This window comes from Leptidea sinapis, chromosome 39 (assembly GCF_905404315.1).
Source record: "Leptidea sinapis chromosome 39, ilLepSina1.1, whole genome shotgun sequence".
NCBI classification, from domain to species: Eukaryota; Metazoa; Arthropoda; class Insecta; order Lepidoptera; family Pieridae; genus Leptidea; species Leptidea sinapis.
The window spans coordinates 6088670-6108187 of record NC_066303.1 but is presented as its reverse complement, the minus strand read 5'-3'; the positions used below and the strand labels follow the sequence as shown (position 1 = coordinate 6108187).

Genomic DNA, 19518 nt, shown 5'->3' with positions numbered 1-19518 from the left:
GGTCCTTGACACTAACCTATGCGAAACATAGCGGCACAAGGCCGCTACTTCACGCCGGTATTCTGTGCGAGTGTGGTAATTAACCCGGACGAGTCTGGCCCGATTGTGCTGACGTCAAAAGACGGCAGCGTGACTCTCCCACTTGCAAAAAGCCCTTCGTCGCCTCTTACGACACCCATGGGCCTGGGACTCTACTCTACTTTTCCCGGGGCCTATTCTTTTTACGCCCCGGGAAAAGTACAGGGCAGTAAAAGTACAAGTCCATGACCTAAAGAATATCTAACAATTCAATTTTGTCGCTAACTTTATTTATTTGGTTGGTAAAATTATAAAATTAAGACTAAATGTAGCAATAAAAACGGACCTAAATTAAAAAAAATCCCCTTTCATTTAATTTTATGAGAAAAACAAAACATAATCGAATTTTTTTTACAACCAGCCAGTATGTCATCAATAACAAAAAAGTATACATACCTATGCACTTTGAGTGAATAAAGACTTAGAAATTAATTAATATAAATGGTAAATTTGTAATATCATGCATGTTGCTTAGACTTTTTTAATGTGTGTAAATTGCCGCGTTGCGTAGTAAAATATTGTAAAAATAATACAAGAAATAAGAAAGACACTGGGATCACATATCATCAGTAACTATTTTGTATTTTATTCATTTAATGTAAAATATCACGAAGCGTTTGTTACAGAATTTGAAAGATGCCATTGTGTGTCACGCACACAAACATCTAATAGTTGCCGTAATAAAAAAGGTATTGTTCTTAGGTAGTGCGTTGGAGCGCAGCGCAGCGCAGCTGAGACCAATTGACTTTATTCTTCTTGACCTATTAAGGACGTAAACAAAACGATTTATTTTGTTACAAACATTGTCAATATGTCTGATGTAGTAGAGATACTTATAAGTCTGTATTCCTAAACAATTACATTATCAATTTCATTAATAACTGTATTATTATATTTTATATTTAACGGCAATGACGTTCTAACTGTATCATTTTATTTAATTGCATTTGTTGATTTCCTTTAACCTGAAACTGTACATAATTTGTCTTTGATAAATTAAGATTTAAACTATTCATGTCAGAAGGTAGAATAATCGTAATGTCACCATACAATATTGATCGATAATTAGTCACTTTAGGAAAGTCATTTACAAAACATAAAAACAAAAGTGGCGCCAATACACTTCCCTGGGGAACTTCACGATTATTAGGAAGTTTGATTGGTTAGAAGTGACTGTATTATTATCAAGAAAAGTTAGGTAAAAAAAGGAAAGTTCCAAATGATAAGACTGGCCAGTCGAACAGTTTGGATACGCAAGTTTCAATCCAAGTAGTTAGCTGTTCTAGTACCTACAGCTGAAATAAAAAAAAAAACTATCCAAATCTTATGAGCAGTTGAAACGAGTCGAAACTCGCATCAAATTTATGAAAGACAAATCTTATCGGTATTAACACTCAATAAAAACTCATAATATTTGGATATAGTATTTTCTTTGATTAACGCGAGTGTTACAACTGTCTGTGTTTTTAAATTAGATTTTGCACATCAACATCTTACATCTAAACTTAACTTCGCTGTCCCAAAAACTCAACCAAGAACTGTTTTTTATATAAGAGCAAGCAAACGGGCAAGAGGGTCACGGGATGAGAATGGTGAGGCAACCGCCCATGGACACCGCAACAACGCAAGTTGTGTTGCCGTGGTGTAACTATTTAAGGTGGGAGTATGCTCTTTTCTTGAAGATCCCTAAGTCCTATCGGTTCGGGAAAACAGCAGTCGGTTATTGATTCCACAAAGTGGCGGTGCGTGTCAAGAAATTTTTTAAAAACTCGCGGATGTGGAATACCAGACGTCAACGTGATGCCGGTGGTATTTTCATTTTGACGTAAAGTCCGGTGGTGGAATTCGGCTGCTGGAATCAAACCGAACAGCTCCTCTGAGCACTCCCCGTGATAAATGTGGTAGAAAATGCAGAGAGAACCTACATCTCTTCGCAATGTCAAAGAGGTTTACAGTAAATTACTGTCTCGCCTTACTGAATATACCAAGCTATTAGAAAGTTGTTACTTGTAAGGAATATAATCCTGTAACTATGCAGGTTCTTATTAAGGTTTATTATAATGAATTGAATTATCGGGGAATATAACACACATCACTATGAACGTGACACATTTAATCGCACTTTACACAATAAAAAAAAAGAAACGGTTATTTCAGGACCTAGATCTAATCTAGTTAATAATCTAACTTAGTTAAATGGCATGTCATTTTCGCCTATAACTGAAGCATTACCATATGAATGTTATTATTGTTGTATTCTACTGTGTCTGTATTAGTATATATACCTTATTTTTTTCCAGAAGTGATTTTTTAAGGGTGGCCCCCGGAATGTTCATTTATCATCAAATGAATTTCCATTCTCTTTCTTCGACTACTAATATACCAAACATTGTTGCTGGTACACGCTTAATTTGATAATTTGGCTTGGTCAATAGTATCGCGTACAATTAAATAAGGGAATTAGAAATAAATGAAACAAAGAGATAAAATAGTTTGTTTTATTGTGACTTATTCCTAGTTCTTATAACGGAATGTAAGTATTGATATAAAATTTCTTCGTGTTGAACCATTTGGTTATGTATCTTAAAATACTTAATCAGTGTGGGTAAGCACTTAACCTATACAAATTTCAGGCTGCAACAACTTAGATTTTATCATTTTCACAATAAAATTTGAAAAACAACACTGATTTTGTTAACAATGTAAAGGAACTGAAATGCTAATGAATGGTTACTTCTTCATCATGCTGTTCACAAGAGCTTTGAAGGCATCTAAACCTTTCTCGTTAGCTTCTTGGTAGCCGGGAGCGGAGGTTTTAACAGACTCGTACCACCTGGAGAAAAAAAAACATTTTTACTAAAGTTATGTTTACTGAATGATCCTATATAACGCTCCCATGAAATAATTGGGAAGCTACAAGATAAACGCCGCTTAATTTGCATTCAGTCGAGTTTCGGAATTATTATCACAATATTTTAATGATGTGTAAGTACTTAAATAAAACACTTATAAAGGCTTAAGACGCGTGTAATTGTAAAACATTTACATAAAATTTTTGCGTAATTATTACATTTTTATTATTATTTTAGTTGTAGGGGGAATGTCCCCCTGAAAACGAGATCTGGAAAGGTCTTGAAAGGTCGGGTTAACTATAGAGTCACTCCAATGAAAATTGAATCCACGACTTCTGCTTCTCGTCTAGCAGACGAAACAAACTCGTTTTTTTTTTGGAATTAAAGAGGAAGTAAGTATCTTTGTCCAAGTCCAAGGCAAGGCTAAGGCTTGCAGCAAGACAAGAATTGGTTATTACAAATGCTACAGTGGGAACGAACTTGTTACATGAATAAATCATAAGAATTATCGCCATGATAAATCACATCATTATGAATCAGTTGGAAGGTTTGTATGCATACTTAAATGTTTATCGTGCAATGACTACAGATCTCCTGTTAGATTCTCAATATTTTTTTATGACAATAAGGGATGAAACGAGCAGGACGTTCAGGTGATGGTAATTTATACGCCCTGCTCATTATAATGAAGTACCGCTCAGGATTCTTTAAAAACCCAAAAACACCACAATTGCGCTCGTCACCTTGAGACATAAGATGTTAAGTCTCATTTGCCAAGTAATTTCACTAGCTACGGCCGCGGCGCCCTTCAGACTGAAACACGATAATGCTTACACATTACTGCTTCTCGAAAGAAATAGGCGCCGTTTTGATACCCATCATCTAGCCGGCATCCTGTGCAAAGGAGCCTCCCGCTGGTAAAGTAAATATAAATAAAATATGCCAGTAACTTGCTACAATTCTATGTTGAGAAGGTTACGAAAATTATGAATACCGTTGATTTTTTACGGCAATAACGGTTAATTAAAATTTAATATTAAATTATTAGTTATAGCTGATACTGGGGTGCACCAGATCAGAGATGACAGCAATTAATACTTCATATTATGTGGTAGGACCTGCCTTATAAAAAGAGTTATTATAATATGGTCCGAAGTGAGTCGCTCTATTGAGAAAATTGAAAACACCTAGTTCCTTCGTAGCTAATTTGGCTTTGCTTTCTAGCTGAAACACGGTTTGTTCTCGATCGATACGCTCTTGACAGAGCGGTCGTAGTTGTCGGCGGCAGATGTAATACGCTTCCCAATGTTTCGTCATTTCTTTCTCTGTTGGTAGTCATTTGTGTTATATTTCTGGAGTACACACACGGGATAAGTCACACTTACCGTTTAACGTTTGCGAATTTCTTGAAATCAATATCAGACGCTTCGAAGCTGGAGACGCTAGCGATGATGCTGAGATCTGCTACGGTGAGGGTGGGCCCAGCCACGAACTTCTGGCCCTCGAGGAAGGTGTCTAGCAGTTTGAGAGCATCCTCCACTTTGGTTAGCTTGTCCTTGTCAGCTGGGGCACCGCCGAACACTTGTGGGTACTATTGGAGAAGATTACATTATTGTGTCATCAAATAATATATTTATTCAAAAACAATACTATGATTACGGGGAAGTGTACTAACAATACTGGCAGCATTTCCGCGTTGGATAGCTAGGCTGATCCGTTGACTGAAATAGCTTCCAATGCTTGTGTTTCCAGTAGCCCTATTGAGGCGCGTAGATAGTACTTTGTACATTCTCCACGCCTGAGGGCCGCACAGGCCAAGTGTCTCGACACCAAACGGCCTAAAAACGACGCTTGCTATCTTTAGAAGTCGACCAACCAGCACCAACTGTCGTAAATTGGACATGAGAAGGAGCCAGTGTGAGTTCCGCGTCCCACAACAGCGAACTGCCCCGTGCCCAAGCCACCAGGGTCATTCCATCAGGAAGCTTGCCATCGCGGCGGGTAATACCATTTGGCTCTAAAGCAGCTTGTATATTAAGAGTGGCAAATGCCCTGCGTATGCAGTAATCATTTATACTGGCGTGACGACTGGTCCAGTCTGCCGATTTTAGGCAGGATAGCCCATGACAACAATAGATTTAATATAGAAGGACAAAATGCAATATTTAAAGACAGGCACACTCTTTGGCAGCAACCCGTAATGTTAAATCTTATCTCATATCTACACAAAAATCGACGTTACATACTTCACTGTCTACAACCATAAATTTTATCAGCCGCTGAATACCTATACCGCTGTACCTATTGTGGATGCGGAGGAATAAAATTTCCAACGCTGTCTTTGTTCTTTATTATTTATTTGTTCGTAGATGTGGTGCGTAGCGTCCAAAGTTAGTAGGGAGATCTTCTTATTCTACAAGAAATAATGGGTAATTTACGAAGCAATTTTGAGCAATACATTGCATTTATTCTTATCCAATTAAGTACCTTAAGTACATTCTGCAATCAATATAGATTTTTATGGCTCTCTTTACAGCATGAAATTTAAATGAATATTTTCGAGGATATTACAGATCTAAAATGCAGGAACATAGAGGTTGCGGAGGTACCGGCCGGGAAAGCATTAGAATGAGTATCATCAAGTTTATAAAGTATTGCAGTCTACGAAAAAGAAAACTTGTTTTTGTAAGTTTTCGTCGTTTGTTATTGAGATATAACGGGATCACTCGGTAACGCATTATATTTATTTAATTTTTACTATTAATTTTTGACAGAACGAAGCCTGTCCGGGCTGCTAGTCATATAAAAAGCCCCGCTAAATTTCTTGCGACTGTCTTCTCAGGCCTAACGTATTTCTTTTCGAAATGGGTGGTAAGAATCTGACCTAGTAGGTAATGAAGCACTTACGAAATAGTCGCTGAATCTCTGATAAAGAGTTCCGATGTCGAAGTAAAGGCGCATGTCGACTAGCGCCCGCGCCTTAGGGTCTTCGGGATACAGAGTGCTGCCCTTGCCATACTTGTTCACCAGGTAGGTGATGATGGCTCGCGACTCGTAGATGGAGAACCCGTCATCCACCAGGGTGGGCACGGTGTGCTGGGGGTTCAGCTGCAACAATAACACATCTTTCTATCACTTGAAAAACATTGTTTTCATAAAGACTTTTATTGAAAGCTTTAACCTAATTTGTCTCGTTTAAATTAAGTAGTTTTAGAACCAATTTACAAACTATTTTGGTTTATTATAATTATAATAATTAATTAATATGTAATTACATAATAATAATAATTTCTTGGAGCAGTTTAATATGTATTTTTAAATTATGCTTATCTCTTAGAAATATTACAAAATTAGCGAACTCAATGTATTAGTTTGGTTTGTGAATCTATTAGGATATTTTAGTACGAAAGGATCGAATATTGGAATAATTTTATATAATTAATATGAATGTATGATTAACTTTTTTATACATTTATAAAATGAAAATAATTCAATAAAACGTTGATTTACGACCTCAATATTGGATTAAGATACAATTTAGTTTTTATTTGAATATTAAATGTAGAGACACGATAGGAACGCTGACGATTATATTATCTTTATTATAAATCCAGTGTTCTGATGTTTGTTTCCAGTAAACTTATAAACTAATGAACGGATGTTGATGGGGATTACTTCATGAATTACAGTCTAGTCCAACTTGAGAGAAGGGTAGTTTTTATTTCGATTTGGGCCCATGATTATCTTTATTTCCAATATTTGTTTCTATTCTATTCTATTCTTCCTACTGTGGCTTCTGTGGAAGATATACCACAGATTTGCCAGAATCACGTTAGATTAGACTACCAAGCTTTGAGTATGTGTCTTCTAAGTTTAACGGTAATAATCGGTGTTCAGATTACATAAAGTTTAATTTTCTAATAATATCTGAAAAAAATAATATACATGCTTGTAAGACTTTAAACGACATACACAAATAGAAATACTTAAATAATTAATTAATATAAGTACTAAATAATATTTACAACTTAATCTTATTTATTTTAATATATTTACACAAAATATTTACAAAAGGAGTGTAAACTAGGGAGAGGAGACATTTAACGGAGGTTGGACGGGGGACTTCAGCGGGTATATACTCGTAATTGTGCAGAGAAGATTGCATCAAGGGACAACTACAGAATAAATGATCCATGTTTCCCTCATCAAGGCCACAATCACATAGAGAATGATCCCTAATTCTAAGTTTAGCTAGGAAGACTGGAGTGCAGGCATGGTTTAAACGTAAGCGGCATATAGTCGAGATTATAGTTTTATTATGAATCCTACATTTTGAGAACCAAGGTTTTTGAGGAATTTCTGGTTGGAGTTCTCCATAAAATTTGCCTTTTAAAGTTTTGGAAACTTGCCAAATGTTTGACCAACTCTCATACATCTTGGGTTTCAGGGTAGAGCACAAGTCATGAGTGAATATTTCAGAATACTGAAAGGAACCTGAATGAGCAGCTGATCTAGCACAGGCATCTGCATTTTCATTACCAGAGATGCCCATGTGACCTGGAATCCAAGCTAGAACTATGTTAATTTTGAGTTCATAGCACTCTTTCAAAGTTTCTCTTATTTTGAGAATGATGGGAAACTGGCTTTTTGACTTAAACGGATTTGAGAGAATTGATTGGAGGCAACTTTTGGAGCCTGAAAGGATAATAGAATTGTTCATGTTGTGAGACTTAACAAATAGAATAGCTTCAAGAATGGCGGTTGATTCCCCTGTAAACACAGAAGTGGTAGGTGGGCAGCTATAACTCAGTATAATTCTTGTTGAGGGAATCCATACTGCAGCCCCAACCGGACTCATGTCTGTTTTTGAAGCATCCGTGTAGATTTTATACCAATGTCGAAAATCTGAGTCCATTATATGAGAAAACGTTTTATTTGCTTCTATAGAAAACTTATCAACACCCAAGTCTAAAATTACTGAGGGTTGGAAAGTAAGAGCATTGAAAGGCATAGAAAATAAAGGCAATTTAGAATATTGAAAGAGAGGGTTAGAGAGCTGAGAAAATAAAAGGTAACTATTTATAACGCAAGGTCTTTTGTCTTCAGGTACAATATTATTATCATTGTATAAAACAGCTAATTGTTCTAATTTTTGGAGTAAGGGATGAGCTCGGCAGCCAGCTAGTTTAAAGAAAAATTTATTGGCAAGGAATTGTCTACGTAGTGAGAGGGGAGGATCCACACATTCTACTTGCATTGCATTAATAGGGCTGGATTTCATAGCTCCCAATACTATACGTAAACATTTAGCCTGATTTCTGTCCAATTTATTTAGACCTGCTTTGTTTGCTGGGATTAAGAAAATAGTGCCATAATCTAAATGAGTGCGAATTATGGCATTGTATAGTAATTTTTGAGTGACGGGGTGAGCTCCCCACCAGACACCAGACAATGAGCGAAGAATATTAATATTTTTCTCACATTTCTGTGAGACATAATCAAAATGGTTGACGCCAGATAATTTGTGATCCAACCAAATACCCAAAAACTTAACATTATTAACAATTGGTAGATCAACATCATAAATTTTAATTTTAATAGATGGAAGAATTCTTTTATTTGTAAATAAAACTACCTTACTTTTAGATGTTGGTAGAGACAGTCCATGTTGTGTTAAATATTCAGAAAGATAATCAAGAGCATTATTTAAATGATTAGATGAATCTTGTATAGACTTGTCAGAAGAATACAGGACAATGTCATCTGCATATTGCAGTATCTGACAGAAAGGTGTAACGGTTGAGGTCATGGGTATACAGATTATAAAGAAGGGGACTAAGGACTGAGCCTTGAGGTAAACCTTTCCAAATTGACTTAGGAGGGAGGTAAGAGGATGGACCTTTAATAGTGATGGATCTCTCCATTAACATGTTACATATGAAATTTTTTGAGAGAATTTATTGACGCTCGGTTTGACAGTTCTGCTGTCAAACAATATCATTATAGCAACAGGCAACATATTTTACGGAATATCTCTTGATGTTATGAAATAATATTGACGAATTCATTCATCAATCTACATAGTACCTATATTATATATGTTGCGAAATTTAATATAATTGTTAAAAACGGATGTGTGTTAGGCTAGTCTAATAATTTGTTATTCAGATAGAGCGGTTTTAGTCGTTCAACTGCAAATTCACATGCGATTTGAACCGTGTGTACAGATTTTGAACAAAATCGAAGCGACAAAAATCGGTTCGGTTGATACCTTTCAATTTCAATTTATACAATTTAAATTGATCATAATATTATATTCGGGTAGGTATCACTTTTACAGAGGTATTATATCCTCTAGTTATCCAATTCCCTCATCAAATTAGACACTCCCATTATAGGTCTTTCCTAAATCAACTCACGTAGGTACCGGCAAATAATATGTAATAAGTACGTACCGTTACGGATTTTTTCGAGATCTTTCTCGAGTGTGTGTGTGTGTTCTTATTAATTTCCACGATTATAATAAGTTACAAGTTTATTTAAGATATAAATTCTATACAATAAGCGCAGTTAGGAATGTCATGATTGCATTTTAAGACTCGATAGAGATCGGAATGTCTTGAAGGTAACCGGTATATTTACCGTAGGTACTTGCTATAACCGTTACATTTACTTGTAGGTACTATTAAATATTCTTTGCCGTTACGGACATTGTGGGTAGTAGGTACCTACTTATTGATTTTGTATTATTAATCATAAAAAGTATTCATATAAATTATTTAACTTTGCAACACGTAGCAGTTACAAAAATACTTCCAGTACCTACCTATCCATTGTATTATAATATAAAATAGTCCATTACTTGCCATGAAGACTTACTTAAACATTTTATTTTTATTTTACAAAACTATATTTAGTGTCCAATTGTTAAATACCAGAAAATATCTTGAGGTCTCATAACCTTTCTCAGTAGGGTAAGGGCTCTGCTAGTTCCTCTGTTATTTCCAGGGTCCTGAGGAGCATGAGGAGCAGTGATCACTGTCCACCTGTTGAGTTTACACCGTCTCTCGTCTACACCATCACAAAAAAGACAGTTTACCTATGACTTAATTTTAGTGAAATTATTTCACCTAGAATCTGTTATTTTGTGCCGCGAATAGCAACCTAAATATAAAACTGATAATAGTATCAAATAGGCACTATTTTGATTTTATCTAGTAAAATAAGGGATAATGACTTCTAAGTTGCTATAATAAAGACATAAGAAACGCAATACATGGGAAAATATTAGCAACAAACATAGCGACCCACTTGTGGTTCAACGAACTTCATGCATAAGTTGTTACATCATGCGAGATATGACCTTCGCGATATTTCAACGAGTTAACGAATCTATCCCTCTTGAAATAAGCCATAGATTTGCACAGCAGACATAAAATGTGTTTGCGTGCCATGACTACTTTTTAACTACCTACCGTCAATTATAATTATTTTGTATATTTTGACCGCAAAAGGTTGTCAGGTGTAGGGTTTGTCAGCTCTAAACCGTGGCAGTGGAATACTTATAACAATTACCTAGATATTATTTATTCTAAAAGGAGTAAACGGGCAAGAGCGTAGGTAGTTACTTATACTTCGCTCAGACTTTACTTATGTAAAACTTAGCTTAAATTCGTTCCTTTAGAGTCCTTTTTGATGTCATTTCGAATATACTAGATACTACTCCCGCTGAGATAGAAGAAGCGGCGCAAGAAACTCTCCCAGCATTCTTTTTTATTGCGCTCTTTTTAATAAAAATACCTATACAATAATGTACTGTCATTGCTATTGCTATAAAATAATCATAATCCAGTCCCAGGCTGTCCGATCACTTCCGATCCGCTGTGGAGCACTAGGATTTACGACAGAGCCATTTTTTAATAAAGCATTTAAATTTATTTATATATAATGCCTGAACAGTGGCTGGGACATTATTATAAAAGTGTATACATTTACCCTTAAAGCTATTATGTATCTTATGAAGCCTACTAGAATTAGTTACAAGCAATCCCTTACTTCTAGTTTTATTATAATGAAAATCACTAAGAGCAAAAAGGTGACGATTTTTGTCACGTTAATTTTTTTCATAAATGTACTGACAATGAACAGTCATAATATTTACTTCTTTAATTTTTTCTTTGAGAGACTGTCTATAATCAAGCTGATATATACATACTTAACATGAGTTCAGCATAATTTCAGCTGTCAAATGACTATAAAAACGAAATCAATGATTGTTCTGAACTTACACTCATCTTTGTTTAATGTAAGTAAAGTCTGAGAGCAAAGTACGCTTTACAGGTCTCAGACTTAGTGTCTGACTTAATGGAAATATTTTCGAGCACTTGAATTCAGTAGCGAGTGGTTGACACTACAATTTGTGACGATTATTTTCGCTAGACCAGAGCCGGATTTAAGGGAGAGCAATCGGGGCTACAGCCCCGGGGCCTCCACAAAAGAATCGCCCCTAATAGAGACTTCGGAAAGAAAAATTCAAATTCAGACTAGTAAACACTTGTAAGCAATTTCTTTTCCTTTTAATATCTTTTTCGCGTTTTACCTTTATCTACAGCACTTTGTACAAACATGATTATATTATCCCCCTTATTTATAATGGTCCGCTAACTTTAAACAGCCGCTTAGGAGTGTTTTTTCTCATTCTGACCTAGGTCAATAGAAGACAGAGTGAGAATTAGCAATGCTTTAGGTTAGCAGACTATTATGAATAAGGGGGTAAATATAAACAGAAATCAAATATTTAATAAGAGAATCTATACTTGGTTCCACAATAAATTATTAATTGGAAAACTTGATTGTTGAAGAAATTGTCAATTTTTTTTGGATAATAATTTGGCCCATAGGCCTCCACTCTTTAGTTGCCCCGAGGCCTCTTGATATCTAAATCCGGCATCCGCTTGACCAAAAAAAAGCTAGAGCGAAGTCATCAGTAACTAGGATCTCAATGAGAGACTGAAGCGAAGACCTCGACGCAATTTACCTTGAAATATCTTGAAAGCACGAAAGGCTGCCAGGCCGAACTTGACGAAAAATCCAAAGCTGAGGGAATACGCATCCCTTGTTGATGAACACTGTATATAGGCCGACGGTACGGACTCTTAGTAGGGAGTGTTCGTACATTATATATAATGTAAATAGGATTATATATAACCATCATCATTATTTCAACCGGAAGACGTCCACTGCTGTACAAAGGCCTCCCCCAAAGATTGCCATGACGATCGGTCCTGCGCTGCCTTCATCCAACCTATTCCGGCAATCTTGACCAGATCGTCGTTCCATCTTGTGAGGGGCCTGCCAACACTACGTCTTCCAAAACGTGGTCGCCATTCGAGGATTTTACTGCCCCAACGGCCATCTGTCCATCGAGCTATGTGCCTGCTACCACTTCAGTTTCGCAATCATCTTGGCTATGTCGGTAATTATGGTTCTCCTACGGATCTCCTCACTACTGATTCGATCTTGCAGGTAAACTGTGGTAGTTTGGACGAGAAGATTATATAAATATTGATAAATATTTCAATTATTAAGAGCAGGTAACTCTGATCAGGTAGGCACCCGAAGTCAAGGTTACATCTAACCGGTCTAGCTTGGAGGTGTTTTTATGCTTTTTTTAGTTCGCAAAAAAACTGAGACAACAGAAGCACAAGTAACGACTTAAAACTATTTTTATCGAACACATATTTTATTGAGAATGACCTAATAATTTAGTGATGTAGCACCTCTACCAATAATATCGAGACGGAGAGAAGACGAGATACATACTCGCTTGTATGTTGGTGGTAGTTATTGTGGCCGTCTTAAGTCTTATTAAACATGGAAAGACTGAGTGCAGTAGCTTATTCCAGCTTGGTTGTAGTTGGTCCTTCCACATTTAATTAAACTATATTTACTTGAAAATCGCAATGTGGGAGAATGCTATACATCTAGACGTTGAGATGATATTTAATTAGATACGATGGTTGAGATCTGCAGCAAGGATCAGCTTTAAAGCACAAAAAATCCTTTGTGATCTATAGTCATAATATCTTAAAGTACTATGTGGACTCTCAAGGGATTCGTACAACCGAACTGGGATGTATAACTAACTGAATTTTTCGTTGCTACCAGGTTGGTATAAAATTTTAAAGGGTCGCAATTGATTCTGACATTTCTCTATGAATGAATAGCATTGGCAGCGCTAAGATTAGAAGCACGTAATTGGTAACGGTAATATTAGAAAATTTCATATCCACTTATGCTACCACACCATTGGACTGAAGCGATCTCCCCCGGTGCTGTAATGACTAATTTAAATTGTTAAAGGGGCACTTTTGGTGGAAAAATTTAAAAGAAAGTCTTGCCAAGTTTAGTGTACCTACAGTGTGTCAAGTTAAATGAAAAGGTTCATTGCAAGTGAAGTGGGCGCACCACGTAAACAGATTTTCTAATAGGTTCGTTACCTTCAAGTACTCAGGCTTCAGTTGTTCCCCATGGTGTAGATCCACCAGCTTCAGATTGAGGTTGAGGTTGAGAGCCCTGGCGGTGAGGAGGACGGCTCTGCACGGAGCCGAGCCGGGCACGTAGTAAAGATCCACTGGCATTCTGGCAAAGAACAATATGACCATTAATATATTATGGAGTTTTATTTGTTAACAGGCTATGAAAATCCCAGTGGCTGGATAAGCTGAACCTTATTATAGAAATGTGATGAATGGCAGTGGCAGTATGAACTGAGTCGTATCTTACGTAATAATATACCACGATCAATGACATTGTAGAGCTCAAACAGAGAGTCATTGGTTACCATTTACTAATTTGAAAAGCCCTGACAAAAATGGATATTTCGTTCAAAATCCGGACTTTCTAGTTGATCTAGTTTAGATGTCATTTCTCGTAACGATTGAAGACTTATTTTTATATTAATTACTATGTAGTTTTATTATTATTATGTCTGGATTAATCTAGACGGATGGTAGTTAACCTTAGCTGTGATACACTCAGATTGTATTGCGGTCTATCAAAGAAATGTATCATGTGTTTGTAATTACACAAACAGTACGAGTGCACTGCAGATGGTCAGATGTTTCGCGACACAAAACCACGGACGAACACTTTACACAGTTCGTATTATTGCTACTTAAATCGTTGTGGCTAGCAAAGTTCAAAAATTCACGATGAGCCGCGATGTGTGAAAACAGGTGCATATAATTTAACAATCAAAAAAGGAGGGTTTCTATTTGTATGTAGTAAAGGAATCTGCTTGTTTCTCACCTACACAAAGACATCCGATTTACATGAAAATTCGCACATGTATCTCGCACAACGGTCATTCACGTTGACATTCTAAATGTTCTTCACGTAGAGCAGCCTCAATTAAAAGCATTCTTGAAACCATTTCAAGCAAATTTGCAACAAAATCCACACAAAGGAGAATCAAAAGTGTTAAAAAAAACCCAAGGATGTTACACCTTTGGTTTCGTCAAATTGAGTTTAAAATTCCAAACAAATAGCTGCCATTCAAATTTTCGTTGGCAACGTAAAATAATTAGAGTAGGTTTATAAATTCGAAATGTCAAACAATGACGTTCGGGACGAAACTTCCGAACGAATAGAAATGTAGTAGGAAACACCCGAAACATCGATCGAACTCTTTTTTCGTTGAATAAGAGTAGACCTACTTGTCCATTGTCATTGGAAAATACAGTATTTCTATTACTACCTACTTTGGTATTGCAGCCTAACCAAGGTCATACTATATGAGAAATAGAGCTTTTCAATAATTATAAATTCGTTTCGTTTAAGCTATAAATTCACTATATTATTATAAGTGTAACAAAATATCAGCGCAATTATATTATTAAAAAAAATATTTTATGCTTTTTAAAGGTGGTGTTTTAGATTTAAGAACCTACGTGGAGACGTTTATTGCAAACAAGCGTAAATTTGGTGTAAAGTTATCGATTAAATCAACTAGGTCATGTACATAACTCAATCATTCTTAATTCTATAGGGTTGAATGCGGAATGACTGGTCATTTGTGGCAAGGCTGAATGAACTAATGGAAAAAACTACTTTGGCGTTTTCCGTTTGATAGCCTTGAGCTAACTACTCATAATACCGGTAGGCGGAAGCTTTGCCAACTTTACTTTTACTTAATTTTTTAATAGATTTACAATGTGAGTATATTGCATTTAGTTGTCGCCAATGTAATGGTATTTTTCAGTTAACTTTACCTACCTACATACTCCGCCTTTCAGCATTAAGGATATCACAGACGGTTGATTGAGTTATAATGAAACAGTGCTCGGAAACTGTGTATAATAATACATAATTGGCATGCGTGGGAACTTGTTCTGAATATGTGTTGCACCGTTGAAAAAATTAAGTGCATACCCAAACCTTTCACTTTGCTCTAATTACAGGAGAAATCGTAGTAGGTACTTATTTAAATCGAACCAATTACTATATCATAATATACATACTGAATTATACTAACTAGGAAGGTAATATCATTATTGTACTTTCTCTAAACACCTTTGAAAGGATTAAGACAGGTGTTATTGTAACTGTGTTTCTACATTAGATTTTTGCATAAAAGTTACATTTTTTTTTAGTTAACCCGACGTTTCAAGACCTTTTCAGGGGGACAGTCCCACAGAAAACGAGATCTTAAGCCTTTGAATGTGTTTTATTAAAATCTCTATTATTTTTATTTTCAAACAACTATGTAGTTAGCGTTTATCTACGAAATAATGCAAGTCTTAGGCTGAGATCGATACATACATGAGATCGTACATAGAGTTTGCTCAGACTTTACTTACGTTCAACTTAAATATGTGTAAGATTAGTATGTTCTTTGATTTCGTTATATAGTTATTTGACAGCTGAAATTATGCTGAGCTTACGCTAAGACAGCCAAATGCAACATTCAAGTTCGCGTTTTATCACACTAAGCTAAGATTTATGTAAGTAAAGTCTGAGCAAATTCTAAGTATAGATCTCAGCCTTAGATACAGACTTATGCAATTATTTCAAATAAACAAATCTGTAGGTACCCACTTAAAGATAAAAATATTAGATATAATAATTAAGTACATACTTGATAATTTCGCAACAGATTTTTACAAACTTTCCAGTAAAGTAATGTTTGCGAATACTACAAATATTAGAAATTTAACGATAAGCACTTGATTAAACGTTTTTGAGACAACAAACAGTGATAAGCGTTTGAATCAGTCAGTTGATAATTATATTACAAACTTACCTTTCTTAGAATGAAATAGTGCATTAAAAGTACTTACATACAAATATTTATTTATAGGTACCTACTTATATCGTCATTATACCTTGACGTTAACTCAAAGTTTGCTCAATTTCATTCCAAAGTTACTCGGGTTAATTTTAGGACCCAAATTTTACTATCAATTCACTTTTTTGCTATTATGTAGCTATTTAATGAATGAAATGAATTCATAATTGAAAGTAAAATAATCAAGGATTGGTGTTATTGTAATTGAATAGTTTTTAGGAGGAAATCTAGTGATTTTATATATCTAATTATATAAATAACGCACCTAATAATGACTAATAATAAGAAATGTAATATTTACCTGTTTTTATCCTTAATGCACGATAATTAAACACAATGAATGTAATAATTACAATAGGAAAGGATCACAATAACACTATTATACTTACTTTAAGATAATTTAGGATTGACGCGTTCTTCTCTCGCGGTGTTCAAGTGATTGTAAACGTTGCCAGTGGGGGCGCCACGAATTTATACCGCGCCGTCGACTATGACGCATATACCGGTGCTTTCCAGATTTTAAATGACTTGCTCACTGTTGACTGCAAAGCTGCGGCGTGGTGCTTCATGGGTAGTAAAAAAAAAATAATTGATTACATCATGATTCTTAAAATGCATAGTCATCGTAATATGGCGTTTCCTCGTCATCAGTAAAATTAGGCTAAAGCATATATACATATAAAGAGAGATAATCCTAAATCTTCGATTAAGATTTGTCTCCAACTAGATACCGCACTACCAAACAACAATAGCTTTTTTATAACAGCAACTATTAGATGCTTGTGTGCGTGGCATATTAACACTCATTGGCATCTTCCAAATTTTGTAACATTTATGCTTCGTTTTATTTTACATTAAAATTAATAAAATACTAAATACTTACTGACAGTATTTGATCCCAGTGTCTTTTTTATTTCTTGTAGTAGTATTATTAAGTTTAACAGAACATGTGGCACGTCAACGTCACACATTGATCGAGACTGGCTCGAGTACGCCTACTTGGGTGTAGTATTAGTTGCCGCACTTTGCGACTGCGCCTGTGGTATCTAGTTGGAGCGCAGCGGAGACCTATCCTTAATCTAAGTCCTAAACATTGATAGAGATAAAAAAATCTATGATAGAAATGTAAAAAAACAAGACATATTATTTGAGGAGTCTGGTGAAACTTTTTATACTAAGAATTTCGATGATACCCTCAGAATTGCCTTTTAAATACATATAGCTTCAACCTCCTATAAAATTTGCGATTTTAATGACTACCATAGAGTAGGGATGGATACTAAATGAATTAATTTAGTTAACTTAATTAATTAATGAATTAGAAGCATTTTTAATTTATTACAAACATAATATAATTGTCTTTAAAGTCAAAGTCAAATTATTTTATGGACATAAAATCAAAAGATTGCTCGTCAACGTCAATCACAAAAAATACATACATATTAATTACACAAAAGTTTAAACATATACATATTATTTTTAAAATAATGCAAATCAGTGAAACAATACAAGTCTGAACCATAAAATCCATAAAAAACAACTATAATACTATTCAATTCCATATTGTAATATCGTTTACGTAATCTTCAATACTGTAATAAGCCTTCGACATAAGTCTGCGTTTAAATTTATTTATTGATAATTTAGATAGACTTTTTGGTAATTTATTGTAAAATTTAATACTATCGCATGCAAAAGAATTGTTTACAAAACTAAAAAAACTATGTTATGTTAAATACTTAGGTGTGGCGTACAATTATAAATTAATTTTCGTTCAATTTTTATCTAGATTAAATGATTGGCATGGCTCCAACTGTAAAAGTTAGGGGTATTTTGGTGATATTTTTTTCGCACTGTCTATAAAAAATAGAAATATGATGATAAAATGAAATATCTTCTCATATTCTGTAGATATATAATTATTTTTTGTAAAAATATAAGGTTTATGTAAACCGTCTAGAAATGGTTTCAACCATGCGCTATTTTGGCGATTACTTGGGATAGCAGCCTTAATAGATTTCACATGTAATCATCAACGCCAATGTTGAATGTAATTGGACGTAATTCCAAAAAAACGATCCAAACTCAATTTCATGTTGAAATTGAGTCAAGAACACAAAACAGGTCACGTAATTCACACCTACTGCCACTCTTTAGATGCATCGTGACTTAGTAACCCAACTGACATGTATCGAATACACTAACTCTAAAAATGAATTTCTTAAAATGTGATGTTTGTGGCTTGGAACGTTTTTCAGGAACTACATCCAATTATAATTAGAAATATTTTAGTAAACGAAATTAAATGTTATTAAAATACTTCCAGTAAGCTGATGCGACTGATAATCTTTAATATTATGATCACACATTAATATTGGTCAGAAACAGTATAAACGATCATTTTTGTACATTATAAAAGATGGATGTACTTTCGGTCAATACAATAATTAATAACAGCTAGGTATCCTTCCTCTTAGAAGTCAGAAATATGTACATTAGAATTACAGCGACTGAGCATAAATAAATAATGATAACTGCCTACGTTTATGTTTCTTATTTTGTAACGAGTTGATAGTTTTTTATGAGAATATGATCTCACAAAAATACAGTCTCGGAGAGGCGAATGCGGAAGGCGGGAGTACCTAGTAGAAACGCCATTCACCATGTTCGGACGTTTTTGTACAACGCGCGATACACTGCGCGCGGCCAAAATCGGAAATAATTCGTTTGTCGACTGTCGCCGTGGCCACCGATTTATTCATGATATAATAATTTATTTCTGTGGTCGCCACGTTGTTTTTGTGCTGGCTGGGTTATTTATATTTTAGGTCAAATGTGCTTGTGAAAAAGAACAACACAGTAATGGGCCTAACAGTGCCTATTTCAAGGGTCAGAGCACGCTTGCATATTTTTATAAGTTACTAGCTGACCCGACAGACGTTGTTCAGTATATAATAAATAAAATAATGTTTTTTTATGAACTTGTCAATAAAATATCATAAAATCAAGAATTGCTTCGTAAAAATGCACCCTGTTGTTGTAATAAAAATGTTTCACAGCATAACAGTCAAACCGTTGCGTCAATAAATTCGACGGGGTACGCATCAAAGAAAAAACAAATTTGTTGTTTTTATTTAATTCCAAGCATTTTCCTATTTATTCACCTTTTAAACCTTCCCTGTACTTTCACAAATAATTCAAGACCAAAATTAGCCAAATCGATCCATTCGTTCTCGAGTT

At 35.0% G+C, this 19518-nt stretch overlaps 1 protein-coding gene across 2 annotated transcripts; it reads right to left on the bottom strand.

The window, feature by feature from the left end:
* Nucleotides 1–2562: 2562 nt before the first annotated feature.
* On the bottom strand, nt 2563–16826 carry LOC126976024 (glutathione S-transferase 1-1-like). Of its 2 annotated transcripts, none has more exons than XM_050824169.1 (5): nt 16668–16826; nt 13430–13571; nt 5838–6038; nt 4316–4521; nt 2563–2911 (listed from the first exon to the last, which is right to left on the bottom strand). In XM_050824169.1, the coding sequence occupies exons 2-5, from the start codon at nt 13568–13570 to the stop codon at nt 2809–2811; spliced, it is 651 nt and encodes a 216-aa protein (XP_050680126.1). In that variant the 5' UTR covers nt 13571; nt 16668–16826; the 3' UTR covers nt 2563–2808. The 2 variants fall into 2 exon arrangements, with proteins under 2 accessions (XP_050680126.1, XP_050680127.1); XM_050824170.1 differs by having other exon boundaries at nt 16580–16689.
* Between the last annotated feature and the right edge of the window lie 2692 nt (nt 16827–19518).

Coding starts and splice junctions, on each gene's coding strand:
- LOC126976024 (XM_050824169.1), bottom strand. CDS start 13,570: ATGCCAGTGGATCTTTACTACGTGCCCGGCTCGGCTCCGTGCAGAGCC. Junction 4,522..5,837: donor AGAGATTCAGCGACTATTTC/GTAAGTGCTTCA, acceptor CTTCTCCAATAG/TACCCACAAGTGTTCGGCGG. Junction 2,912..4,315: donor AAATTCGCAAACGTTAAACG/GTAAGTGTGACT, acceptor TTTTTTCTCCAG/GTGGTACGAGTCTGTTAAAA.